This window comes from Lampris incognitus, chromosome 20 (assembly GCF_029633865.1).
Source record: "Lampris incognitus isolate fLamInc1 chromosome 20, fLamInc1.hap2, whole genome shotgun sequence".
In the NCBI taxonomy this organism is placed as follows: Eukaryota; Metazoa; Chordata; class Actinopteri; order Lampriformes; family Lampridae; genus Lampris; species Lampris incognitus.
The window spans coordinates 23807124-23821590 of NC_079230.1; the positions used below are offsets into that span (position 1 = coordinate 23807124).

The 14467-nt window shown below is 45.1% G+C and overlaps 1 protein-coding gene across 1 annotated transcript; it reads right to left on the bottom strand.

Annotated features, from left to right (window-relative positions):
• Positions 1-322: 322 nt before the first annotated feature.
• LOC130130383 (phospholipid scramblase 2-like) lies at positions 323-14080 on the bottom strand. Its single transcript, XM_056300081.1, has 8 exons — positions 13918-14080; positions 13096-13169; positions 7335-7657; positions 6350-6392; positions 5936-6156; positions 3853-4014; positions 2307-2468; positions 323-2143 (listed from the first exon to the last, which is right to left on the bottom strand). Exons 2-8 carry the CDS (start codon positions 13106-13108, stop codon positions 2084-2086), a joined length of 984 nt encoding a protein of 327 aa, XP_056156056.1. The 5' UTR covers positions 13109-13169; positions 13918-14080; the 3' UTR covers positions 323-2083.
• Between the last annotated feature and the right edge of the window lie 387 nt (positions 14081-14467).

The following is a 14467-nucleotide window of genomic DNA, read 5'->3' on the forward strand; positions in this document are numbered from 1 at the left end:
TGCCATTTGAAAAAAACTGCCACCAGACTGCTGCTGCACCTTCAAGTCGTTTTCTAGAAGGGCTGGATCTAGAACTGTGCAGAATACTCCTTCAAACAGGCACATAAAAGATATGGAGTGAAGGAAAGGCCTCGTGTGACCTGTAATGGCACCGGGCCCTGTTCTTGGCTTGAGTTGGGTGGAGATGGAAAAGCGGAGATCCCAATAGTAGGGATCAAATTTTCCAATTGTTAACAGATGTCTCTCAGCGAAGAGGGATTTACAGTCCCTGAAGCATCGCTGGACTCTCGCTGAAGCAGAGAAAGACAAAAAATGTCACATATCCATTTTATATGATTTATTTGTCATATGTGTGTATAGAAATGCAATTCAATTTTCTTAAGAAAACAGCTTCACAGAAACATGGCACAAAAAAGGACACACAGAAACTGGATGTGCTGTTTGCCAACAGCAAATCGAACAATGTCATTAACAAACGGAGTGTGTTAGCTTAACATTTTACATTTGGCGAACAGATATAACATACTATTCTTCCTTTGGCAACTTCCTATTTCCGTGTTAGTGGTCATGTCACATACGCTAAATACCAAGTTATCACACAGATGCACATTGAAGACAAACTCAGAGACGTTGCCGGCGGTGCGGTTATGGACAGCAGCGGCATGAAACTAAAAGCCAAACCTCGCATGAGGCACGCACCCACATAATGTGGACTAACACATGGATGATTTAAAGACGAGGTGACGGCGGTGCGTTCAAGAGCAACGGGTGATGTCTCCAAAGGTTTTTACGACTTTCCTTCTCCACGATGCGTAACAACATGGCATCTGCATCTTAACCCCCCCCAAAAAAATAAACAATCAATCGGAACGAAATATGACGAGTTCCTGTTTCCGTCCGGGCCCAACACTAGAAAGTCGACTGTGTTTTCCTTTGCCTTCAGCGGCGGGGTTTTCCAGCCGCTGAGAGAGGTCAGGAATGTTTAGCAACCTCAACTTCCCTCTTTTTTTATACTCGTTTCCCATCTGCTGTCCAAACTTTCGCCGTTATTCTCCCCTCTTATCTATTTCGGACATTCGCCCCCCCCCCCGGCTCGGAGGTTCAGTACACTGCCATGTACACCAAACTCTGGTGATGGGGTGAGGTAAACGTGTAAGTACACATCCATACTACCCGCGCCACACGGGATGCGATATCAGTGATGGAGGTGGCTCGTCTGGGGTGAACAGACGGAGACGCAGCAGGGACAACACAAAGCTATGAGAGGTAGAGACAACGCACTTTGGTGAACCTCCTTAACATGCATCAGCTCCATTTGCGGCTCCTCTGTTTCATCCGACTTGACTCTAAATAAGATTTTCCAACTACCACTCCCCTACCAGACTACAGCTCCAGTGCAAAAGCTAATATGGCTATCTACACATAAAAAAAGCATTAATTTGGATCCTTTATATATAAAGCCTACAAACCTCCCCACTGCTTGACAGTAATGATAGACGAGTAAGTGCAACACTAAGCTGAGCTGACAGACACACGGCATGAATATGAATCCTTCATGCTAAAGCCACTTGAAGGGATGCTCCCTATTCAAAACCAAAATCCCCCAATATTCAGTCCGACATGGACACCTCATTGTCCACACACTGTTAGTGTCCATGGACAATAAGGACACTAGTGTTAGTGTTTTCTTGGGCACAAATAAACACGGCGCATTAGGCCGTCTTTAGTCTGGAACGGAAATGAAACGACTGAGCAACATGGTCCTACAATATGCCAGTTGCCGGATTTGTTCAAAGAGGCGCATGGGAAAACCCATGGTGGCCATCTTGAATCAAGCTGAGTCTGATCATGCTGATGTTAGTTCATGTGTCACAAGAGACTTTAGGATGAGGGATACCACTACTTCTTACAGGCTTTGGAGTCGAAAAGTAGAAAAAAGTACTGGCGGACTCTGGGGTCAGCAAACGAAATGAGGATCTTGGAATAAACGTACTGGATTAAAAAGTGAACAAGGCAGGATTTGGAAGAATGATTTTGAAAAAGGAATTAAGTTGCTTTCTTTTTCTTCCCTTTTCTTCTTCGGTTACGAAAAGACGGTGCTGCGCTGGTTTGCCTCCCCGACCTTCTCAAAAAACATGAAGTCCTGCAAAGTGAAAAAGAAAAGGTGTTTAAAACACAGACTCATTCTGGATTTACCCCACATTTCTGTGTACAATTCAATGAGAAAAAGCGCTTCGGCAGCACAAATCCCAGAATCAAGACTTTTGCTGTTAAATGTGTAAAAACCGAACGACACACGGACTTACGATGAGGAAGCAGGCTCCCATTAAAACGGCCTTCATTTTAACGTCCATGTCCAGAGGGAACTGGATGCCAAAGTTGTCCGTGTCTGTGAAGACCTCCTTCAGAAGTCCACTCCACTGTTTGCTAATGCGGCCGATGGGTTTGCCGCCATCTTTCCCCTTCAGCTGCGGAGGAATCACGACAAACATCTCAAAACAAGAAAAACGTTACCACCAAGGGCATACAATATACAATGTCACAGTTTACTGACATGACCCCCACCCAAAATACACCAATAGCCATTCACTTCATCCTGATGGATGTGAGCAAAAGAATGACAATATCTTACAGTCTGTTTTCACAGTCGTAGCTACAGTTGTACTTGTTTTTCATTCTTTTTCCCCCCTTTTCTCCCCAATTGTATCTGGCCAATTACCCCACTCTTCTTAAACCCCAAAACCAATTATCAAATCATCAAAATCTGTATCAATCATCCACTGTGGTGGTAAACTATATGCGGTAAACTAATTTTGTTAGTGAGCTGATACGAAAACTAATAATACACATAAAATTAACTTGAATTGGGATCGTTGTGTGGTAGTGCTGTTAGTCTATGTTATAAGTACACTGAGAGAGCCATGGAACCGGAGTCAAATTCCATGTTTGTGCAAACCTACATGGCCAACAAACATGATTCCGATTCTGAATACACCTCTGTGAGTCCACTTTCCCAAAGTCCATTCCGAGATTTATAACGTACCGGAACATTTACAAACTGGCTATAAAGCGTTATAGCGGTGAAATGTCGCCAGTTAACTGGTTAACTTTTTAAACTGTAGGTTTAAAAGTGAGATATCAAAAGTTTTACTGTAGAAGACTTTAAGCGTAAGTGACTAGTGCCCCTTTTCCGCTGCATGACTCACTTTATTTTTCTGCATTTAGTTTTCCACTGCAGATAGTCACAGTACCCCCTCACAGCGGAGCCCCGCTGGTCCCTTGTGGGCATGTTGACCAGCTTTTCCTCCCTTCTCTACCAGCACCCCACACGAGTGTTTGCTTTTCAGAAAAACAAGGCCAACTCGGGATGGTTGCTTCACATGAGCATTCGTGTAAAAGAGATTCACTGAAAAAAATTAATTTTACATGGACAGATTACGACGACAAGTTTGACGAACCTCGCTCTGGTATTTCCTGGTTGTAAACAGAGCCGTTCGGTTTCTCTCTGACCAATCAGAGCTCTGCGGCGTTTTCACGTCACCATTTAGCATCGAATCAGTTCGCTTGGAACCTCGACGGAGGCGATACCAAAAAAGTACCAGGTACTACCTCCAACTTTTGCCCAATGGAAAACCAAAAAAAAAAAAAAAAGCGAGTCGAGTCCATGCAGTGGAAAAGGGGCATAAGGTAATGAACCAGGCATAAAAAAAGCAAACTGAGGAATGTGGGTGTAGTTTTTTTTCCCCAGTCTGAAATAGGATATTATGGAAGGACTTTTCAACAACCGGGCTTCCCTTGAACCACACCAAAGTTTCCAAAGGAGCCAATTTAACGCCACAATACAATGCTGACCTCGAAGTTAACGTCCCCACAGCAGTTGCAGGCGAAGCAGGGCCCTTCCAGCTTCATCAGGGTTTCCTTGTTGGCTCCCTGGATGGAGAAGCGGGGCTCGCAGGGGTGCCAGTCCTGTTTTACGTAGCCTATGGTGGTGCCTGGCGGGGCTTGGATCTCCATCTATGGACAACACACACAAACAAAAATAGAAAGTCATCCCGCAGTCCTAAAACCTGCCCTCACGCCTTGACATTATGGGGATATAAATAGCACGTCACAGGTCACACGGGGCTGCAGTGACAAGTATCAAGTGAGTCAACGGCTCGTCTATTGTGACACCGCATTACACAGGAAATAAGCCTCATATGGCAGCATCGTCCCTGGAAATGTACTGTAGCTTGTCCACCAGCGGTGGGACGGGTTAAAGCTTCAGAGGTGAGGGGATGGGAGAGGATTAGGAGAGTCTAGCAAACAGTTTCTGCAGACAGAGGGGCCATTCACGGCCTAAACAAAACAGACTACTGGACAAAAGGCGGTCGACATGACACCGAGTTCCCGTCCTCGAGCAGCAAAACACAGCATCACAGAAACGTAGGACGCGAGTGGAGGAAAGTCGGCTTTTCAACCAGCCGCATGAGCTAAGATTGTTTCAAGAGCAACAGCGAGAACCGTTAAGATATAATTAAATATTAACTTTGGCACAGTTAACAGTGAACCCTGGAACTGCAGGATTTGGGTCAAATGTTCAAAAAAAAAAAAAAAAAAAGACTAGAAGGTGTTTACCCAGGCCTCGTCAGGCTGAATTAGATCTGGCACTGAGCAAACTAATGAACTGGAACACACACACACACACACACACTGCTTGTATTCATTTACACATTCGCTCACATTTAGAGTGCAGACACACCAAGGCCGAAACCACATATTCAACATGGGGGGGGGGGGGCTCCAGAGGTTCTCCCCCCGTGGCAGTGATGTCATTTGGAAATATATTTTATTTTGAGATACTTTATTGATCCCCATAGGGAAATTCCTCTCTGCATTTAACCCATCCTAGCTGTGTAGCGAGGAGCAGCGGGCAGCCGCCGTGCCCGTGCAGCACCCGGGGACCAACTCCAGTTCATCTTGCCATGCCTCGGTCAGGGGCACAAACAGGAGTACTAACCCTGACATTCATGTCTTTTCTGATGGTGGGGGAAACCGGGAGCACCCAAAGGAAACCCACACAGACACGGGGAGAACATGCAAACTCCACACAGAGGACAACCTGGGATAACCCCCACCAAGGTTGGACAACCCCGGGGTTTGAACTCAGGACCTTCTTGCTGTGAGGCGAAAGCACTAACCACTGGGCCACCATGCCGCCCAAGATTTCATAAAGCTATTGGTTTAATTATATTTGCTCATCAACAATAGGAGAGTGCATTGATGGAAGCAACAATTATGATTACTTACAAGTATGAATGATACTGACTCTTTCAGACTGTGGACCATGGATGATTAAATATGATCACCAACCATACTATGGGTGTGTGTGTGTGTGGGGGGGGGGGGTGTCAAATACTGCTGAGAAATATATAACCTCAGAATCAGCGTCTCCATATAGACGTGTACAATAGCCACATTGCAAAGGATGCAGTGTGAGACAAATTGGGCCCATCTTTCATGTTACGCTACAAGTCTTTTTACTGCTTGATAGAAAATAAAATCTAGCTGGAGGCTCCACTTTTTTATGACTACTCTTCAAGAAAACCACTCTAGCACATCTGACAAATATATAATTTAGTCTGTTTGAATGACTTCTTAGACAAATACCCTATTCCCCCCCTCAAAAATCTTCCTTATCATTACTGGAGTGGTAAATTATTTGCAAATCGAGCTTTGAAAGTCAAAATCTGCTTATGTCTGGTGAAATTATGTTACCGCCTTTTTATTCTTTAATATCACAAAACAAAAATACTGCAATGGTCCTGATCATATCTGAATATGGGTGGAGACACGTCCCCATTGTGTATTATGATTACTGTCCTCACACACACACACACACACACACACACACACACACACACACACACACACACACACACACACACACACACACCTCTTGCAGACAGCAGGGGCACCAGCAGGAGACGCAGCGGAAGGGCCGTACGAGGCGAATGACCTCGCGGTCCAAGTTGTCCTTAATCTTCATGTCGAAGCTACGCAGCGAGCCACAGCAGTTCCTGGTGCAGCAGTCGTTCTTCTCTTTGGCCTTGTAGATCTTCTGGCCCAGGCTGTTCTTGATCTCATACTGATTGTTGGTCTCAAACCCGATGAATGCTGGGTAAAACAAAAGGAAGGAGCGAGAGGAGCGTAGGGGAAGGAAAGAATGGAGAGAGGAATCGCAGGACAGGATGGGGGGGGTCAGTTTATTATTATGATTTATTAATGAAAGACCACAAGTGATGTGGATTATTTCTGGTCACATCCTGTTTACATAGAGTTGACCAGTAAATGAACCAACACGCTTTACCTTCTAAAAGCTCCACTTTTTGGTGGATCAGAATCTGGTCAATCTAAAACACAAGAGATAGAAAATGTTTTAGACAGCGCGTGAGAGAGAGAGAGAGAGAGAAACTGTTGAACAAATATATGAACCATAACATGTTAACCACCACACCAGTGAGGAACTAGACAGCTTTTAATCCTTCCACGTGCTTCACACAAACCAGTTCATATGACTTATCATATGAACTCGAGGTGGGGTGAGAAGCTGTCCGTCATAGAGGGAGGGCTGCGATTATAAACAGGAAGTCTTTGAAATTGCAACACGAAGAGTCAAACAAACTGGTTCATGATGAGCGCGGAGCAGTCAAGTAGGCGGAAGTAGTTGTGTGAACAGAATTTGTTGACCACTTGGAAACCGCCCACTTTCACACCTGGACAATAACTTCTGGGAGGTGGGCGTAACCTCAGAAAGTTACAAAAACATTCAGGCGCAGACCCGCCCCAACCCGTTCTGAACGTCGGAAAGGAGTTCTTTTTTTTTTTATAAATTTATTTCTGATTTTTCCCTTTTTTCTCCCAATTTAGTGGCCAATTGATCCCTATTTTAATTCAAACACCCACCCTCGTATTGCATGCGTTCGCCAACTGCATCTCTCCGGCCGGCAGTCTCGAAGGAAAGCGCCTCCCCACTTTCGTGACAAGGCGAATCCAAGCCGAACCACTGTTTTTCCGACACACACAGAGACGCATTCACATGACGAACACAAGCCGACTCCGCCCCCCTCCCGAAGACAGCGTTGCCAATGATTGCTGCTTCATCGAGTCCGGCCATAGTCGGATCTGACGAGACCGGGGCGCGAACCCCAGTCCCCAGTGGGCAACTGCATCGACACCAAGCCGATGCTTAGACCGCTACGCCACCGCGGACTGTGTCGGAAAGGAGTTCTGAGCAGCACTTTGTTTGAAGCATGCAGCAGTCTTCACACATTCAAGACATTTCCACAGCTTACCTGCGTCAGGTACTCGAGTCCTGGTGGGACCCCTACAGGAACCACTGCTGGAGCCGGCGCCGGCACTGGGGCCGGAGTGATCCCCCCCGGAGAACCTCCGTACTCAGGCCCTGGCATTGGAGCCTGGCCACCCACCGGCCCTGGCTGGTACATGACTGGTTGGCCCGGTTGAGGCTGGGGCTGGTAGCCCATGTTAAAGCCCATCGGCGGAGGGGCTTGATTGGGGTCTCCATACCCTCCTTGGGGAACTGGGTAGGGGGTCATGGAGTAAGTACCAGTCTGGGGCATGGGGTAGGGGGCCTGGTTGGGGGAACCAGGGTAACCTGCAGACAGGACAGAGATATTACTGAAGATGTACTCCATAATACCGTTTCACACTCTCTGTATATTCGAATATATTTTGTTTATCCATCCATCCATCCATTAGCCAAGCCACTTATCCCAATTGGGGTCGCGGGATGCTGGAGCCTATCCAAGCAGTCACTGGGCGGCAGGCGGGGAGACCCCCTGGACATGCCGCCAGTCCATCACAGGGTCAACACACACACACACCTAGGAACAATTTAATTCAGCTGACCTACATGACCTACATTTTATTTATCGTAAATGTATAGTCTATGTATATTTCTCATACTGTGTGTATTTCTAAAGCTGCTGTGAGGAGATTTTCACCAATTATTTATCAGTCTCAGATTAATTTTGATGCATCCACGACCGGCATAATCTATATAATGACTTCAAATGTCTCCACGCACACACGGGATAGGTAGCCGTAATTAGAAATACACCCCTTTAACGCTGCATGTATTGTAAACAGATCTTTCCACACGCCACTACACCGCTGACTCGGCTCTTTAAGGCAAATGCACCAGCTACCAGAGGGTGAATGAAGATCTTTGTGACAAGAGGAAATTATTATACGAAACGAAGTCGTGAAACACTTCCACTTTTAACCACAGGGGGACGCACAAAGTCAGCAAAAATCCGAAACTCATGGCAACTTCAATGCATTTTATTTGCTCTTGTACCAAGCATATTGTTTTTTGTTTTGTTTTTTCAGGGCCAAACGGTGCTATGTAACTGAAATGTGATAGTTGATCGATATCACATTAAGGATGCGTTATCAGCCATAGAAAGCACTTTGACTTGACCATATTCACAAGAGTCCATAAACATGGATCCACTTTTGGCCTCAACACAAAACCGCACGGCAATAAAACGTAAACAGAACATTTAACCAGGCTGTATTCAAACTGGCGGCACGGTGGCACAGTGGTTAGCATGGTCGCCTCACAGCAAGAAGGTCCTGAGTCTGAGCCCCGGGGTAGTCCAACCCTGGGGGTCGTCCCGGGTCGTCCTCTGTGTGGAGTTTGCATGTTCTCCCCGTGTCTGCGTGGGTTTCCTCCGGGTGCTCCGGTTTCCTCCCACAGTTCAAAGACATGTAGGTCAGGTGAATCGGCCGTACTAAATTGTCCCTAGGTGTGTGTGTGTGTGTGTGTGTGTGTGTGTGTGTGTGTGTCAGCACTGTAATGGCCTGGCAGCCTGTCCAGGGTGTCTCCCCGCCTGCTGCCCAGTGACTGCTGGGATAGGCTCCAGCATCTCCGCGACCCTGAGAGCAGGATAAGTGGTTTGGATAATGGATGTATTCACATTCTAATGGGAGGTCAACGAGGTTCATTGTATCTGTCAAGTGTTTGACGTCTTTTTTTTTCTCTTTTTTCTTTGCATCCTTGGCTTCAGATTCACACAGTCATCTTCTAATGCTATGTCTCCATGACTGGCGGAGGAAAGATTACCCTTACAATACACTAAAAAACATCACCGTGGAACATTGTACAGTCATCTGCGTGTGTGTGTTCCCCTCCATTTGCCAAGAATGCAAATCACACCACTTTCCTCTTCCAGGGGCAACAAATTCCACTAAAAGCATGCCTGTGACTACTTATCATTCCTGTCAGGTGATGTCTGGGGTATCGATACGTCACAGAGCAGATGGAAGATGCCAGCAGGACGAGATGACATAAAAGGAGGAGAGTATGCGCCTAGACTTTAAAGGGCTACTCCACGTAATTATGAGGCGTTGGTATTTACCTAACAATTTTTAAAGTGTTGAAACCATCCAATTTTCTGATCACTCTGCTTTTCTAAGACTTAAATAACCTTTCTTGCCTATCAGTTTTCCTTTCAGAGGGATTTGTTTAATTGGGAGAGCCTCGGGCCAACCTCACATTCTTGACTGCACCAACCAAACCACAGCAAACAGCGGCTGTTTCAACAAATGAGTCAAAATGTCCCGATCCAACACATTCATGTCCTGTGAACAGAAACTGTAGGAAGACAAACAGCCCGTTCCTACTCACAGCCCTGCTAAGATGTAGACACACGAAGGAAACGGTGATTATTTCTTATCCTCTCAGAGTAATCTGACACGAGTAAGTATTGTCGGCAGTCTAAATATGGCTGGATGTGTTAAAATCAGACCAAAATTGGTAATTAGATTTAACTTTATACAAAAAAAGACCTTGAAGACAACATAATGAAATATCCAGCAGCAATATTTTATGATGAATAACAGTGGTTTTTTTTATGATTTTATCCATAATTGTTCCCAACTCTCTCAAGAACTCTGAGGGAGTGGTCTAGTCTTCATTAATATTCATGAACCAACCTTTGATTGATAGGTCCAAGCAACGGTTGGTTGTATGAGTGGGCGGGGTTTCATACTTTGATGATTTGATATGATTGGCTGTATGTAAATGACCATATCTGGCTACATGAGTGTAAGGAAGAAAAAAAAAGGAGAAGCTTAGGGCGAATAAAAAAACTGAATTCTATTTTTTTTTCTCTCAGTAGAAAGAGACGGGACAAAAAGCACAACGATTTAAGCAATAAGTGATGTTATCAAATATTACCATTTCAATTTCGGTACGACTTCAATTCTCATACATTCCTTCCTCAGAGGTATGCTTACCTCTAATTCAACACCTCATCATTTGGCCCTCTTGTTAAAAGAGACACGTTTCAAGGGTTAAGTCAGATATGTTGAACCGGTCCATCACAGACAGATAAATATAAACTACGTAGGCCAATAGATTATTATTTCTGATCGCAGAATGCTCGTCTGCATCCAAATCCAAACACTGCGTAATTCATTAGCTGACCAATCAGGGGTGCAGGAAAGACGTTCTGAAAAAACTTGAGGGAAGATTTACACAAAATGTCAATTAGTAAAATTCACGCGGCATTACAAGGCCAGAAGCTGTTTCCACCTTTGAACGTTGTGCAAGACTAAATATGTCACAAGGCAATGATGTTTTTTATGATGTCGAAACAGTACAACTACAACTGCAGACTGTGTATTAAAATGAAAATTCCCGAACTGCTGACCTGCCGGGTCACTAAAGAAAGAGATCGAAGACGCTTGGAAAAAAAAAATCAAATCAACACAAAACCACTTCACAATAAAACCTACACAGAATATCCATGACCAAACCACATTCAAATTCTCAATGGAGGCAATAAAAGTTCATCGTAGCTAATCAAACACTAGATGTCAAGTGTTTGGCCTTGTATACACACCGTTACCTTCCAATACCAGGTCTCAATATTTGCCAAAAGAAAGAGGAAATACCCTGCGGTGAAAGTAACACAGTGCACTACAATGCATTAAAGAGGGAGGAAGTCACAGCATGTATGTGTGTGTGTGTGTGTGTGTGTGTGTGTGTGTGTGTGTGTGCTTGGGCATGAGTCTGTGTGTATATATGCGAGTGTATGTATGCAAGGGTATGTATGCAAGCTACATTCAGACTGCAGGCCCCCCAACACTCAATTCCAGTTTTTGCTCAGATCCAGTTTCTTCTTGTGTGATCACACACATTCATATTTGACAGTGAACCATCCCTGAAGTCGGTGCGAATATACGTCCATGCTTAAACACCACATGCCAGGTCTTTCCCACATGTGAACTACTGCAAGCCACACACACTTATCGCATCATCTCGCCCAGCGCACCCTACGACTCCGGCACCCGAGTTAAGATGCTAAAATGACCTGCAAATATTTGACTTTGGTTTGGCAAACACCAACTTGCCAGTTAGGTGGGGCAAAAAATAAATAATAGCTCGGATTAGCCTCTTTGTTGACTTGGCCCAGACCACTGGCTGCCTTCCATCACTGTCATTTATCCAGTCCGTCAAAGATTCCTCTACCCGACACCTGAGCAGGCAAGCTAACTGAGAACACAGAAGCAGAAATATCCAAAAAAAATACTGACACGGAGGTATATTCTGCAGACCAGAAACCATCATGCATATGGCTGTTAAGTGCCTCGCACCATAACCCATCCCCGTCTTAACGGTTCAGAGGTGTTTTTGCTGGCAGGCTGTTTGTTGCACTGGCGGTAATTTGACTCAGCTGACCAAACAGATTTTCAGTCAACCGGTTAAAGGACGCCCAACAATGGTTCCTAACATGCCTGCTAACCCGGTTTGGCGGTCATTTGACTGTCTGGTAGTGACACAACGGAGCCAATCAAACCTAGTCTGGAATGTTTTGTTGAGAACGTGAGCGAGCTCGCATGCCCGGTGCATGTTTGCAATTAGGTATGAACGCGCAATTTGTGTTATCTAAACATTCCTAACTTAACCTTTTCTGTTGAAGAGTTAGTCACAGACACAGTGGTCAAAGAGAAAACGTCTGCCGCAAACCAAATTTGCTTTTCTTTAAACTAGAACCCCAAAAAAGAAAGGATAGGTGGACACCACCCAAATTGTTACTCCACCTCTTTCCGCATTCCTGTTTCGACTCGATGAAAATGAAACATTCACAAAATCAGCCAGCGTCTTCTTAGGAGACGCTGGCTGCATTCAGCAGCAGACACATGCATGCACGCACACACACATAAACAGTGAGGCTGTGAAAACTGCAAAATGCCATAAACTGGCACCTTTTGCTGTTTGGTAAACATCCTACATAGGGGTCCTACTATTCCTACTCTTTTCCACTTGCTGGGAAATGATAAGAGTAATGGAAGAGCATGCTGGACAAGTTGGTAAACTCCGGGGTGTTTTCACAGAGGCGTTTACAGAATTCCTTTCATATTTCGCCACTTTGGAGAGTCTAAGGTTTCTTCGTAGGGGCTCAAGGAATCTAGGGCTTGACCAAGGACAACAAAAATCATTCATCCATCCTTTTCCGTCATGCGAACTTAATGAATGAAAATGTGGTGGGAGACTTCACACGGAAACTAACAACGGGCCATCTTTAACATGATGAAGTGCCCGGGATGTAATCCCTCACTTGTGCGACTTGTAAAGATTGAGCATGAAGATGGATTAAGCTCAAGCTTTGTTGCCCAAATGATGAACAATGTTGAGAATGATGTTACAGTCCCGGTCAAAAAACAAAAAAGTATTGAGAACGAGGTGAAAAGGTTCATTGTTAGCTCTCATGGCCATCCTCATACCGCTATCATGGAATGCTTTGCATCATTAATCTGCCTGGACGCACCCCTGCTGAACCACTTTTTTTTTAATGCATCAATTTGCATCTTCCCTTTCAATCCCAGTACCGACACACCACCTGACATCTAAACACTGATCTTACGTATACTTTGGGATTTGCAGTGTTCACGCGCCGATGTTGAACAGACACGTTTTTCGAGATTTGACCGTTGAATAAAAGTTTTCCAAAGACCTTACGTTTCCATCAACAGGTCAGACCCAGCTCTGCAAATCTTGCTGAAACAAACTTGGCCACTTACCAGGACCTGACATTGTAGACGGAAGAGGAGGTCACACTTCCTCCCTTGTCCACTCCCACAGCCTCAACGGAAACCTGGAGAAATGCGAGGTTTGTAGAGAATGAAGGGGGGAGGAGGAGAACGCAAGATAAAGGTGTGATAATAATCCAGAAAGTACAACATGAGCCGTGTAGTTTATCACGTTACATGGTTTGTGCAATAAATCTTGCCCCCCCTCCCCCTCCCCCTCCCATTTCCTATAAAACCATAATGACTGATCTCTTACATGGTATATACTATGGAAAAAGTCGCAGTAAAGTCCTGATTACAAAGATTTGGGGCATGATTGGGAAACAGCAGAAACCAATGGGAGAGAAACGGTTGTGCTGTTCCTAATGGGGCTTTCCTGAGATTAGGGAGATGCTTGGAAAGAGGGTGTGGTGCGGTCAACTAAGGTAATTGGGGGGGGGGGTCTCACAAACACTTAATTTTCATTGCCACCTTTTACTTTTGTTGCATCCGCCATTGTTTAACAACAGATAAATTGTGTACATATGACTCATAAAGTGAGGCAACCTGATTTTCCAGTTGTGGACAAAAGCATCATGGAAACATGGACTCATAGTATAGGTCGAAAGTGGCTAGGTAAAATAAATCTGAGGGTTATAAACGGAGCGTTATAGCAATAAACCGCCATCGTTTCACCCCCAAAGCGTTGTTTAAGTTTCCACAGTTGAGCCTTACTTCCAACACACGCACACGCACTAGTAAACGGTTGTTGTTGATTTTTTCTCTCTCTCTCATTATTATTCATGAGTCGTTACGAGGGAATTAAGCGCTTACCTCTTGGCTGTTAAAGTTGCCTGGTCCTAAAAGAAACTATGGCCAACAAAATAAAGCCTTTACTGGAGCTAATGTTGCGTCCGCCCGCAGCAGATTTTACTCCATCTTGGTGTTTTCAGCAATAGGTTGGCGTCTTCAACAGCGCTTTCACTCCTCCCTCCTCTGCTCTCCGTTTCTCCTCTTCCCCTCCTCCTCCTCTGCTCTCTGTTTCTCCTCCCCCCCTCCTCTGCTTTCTGTCCCCCCCCCCTCTCGTCCGCTTGATGTTTAACCGCGCTTCCGCCGAACAACGCCGACGTGCCATAGAAACACGCCACGGAGGGCCAAATGTAGTCCAAAGACAGACCCGTTTACCCGCAGCGCCGTGTCAAGTAAACGCGCGTAACATGGTTGTAATTCGCTGGTGCAAAGTGTCAAAGGCAGACTTGTTTTTGTTTCTGTTAAGATTTCGAATTTCGGTTGCGCTGTTTGTAATTAATGTAATCTGTGCATCAACGGAAGCGTCGTTTTCCCTTTCAAGCCAACAGAGGGCGACAGCAGCTCATCAATCAAT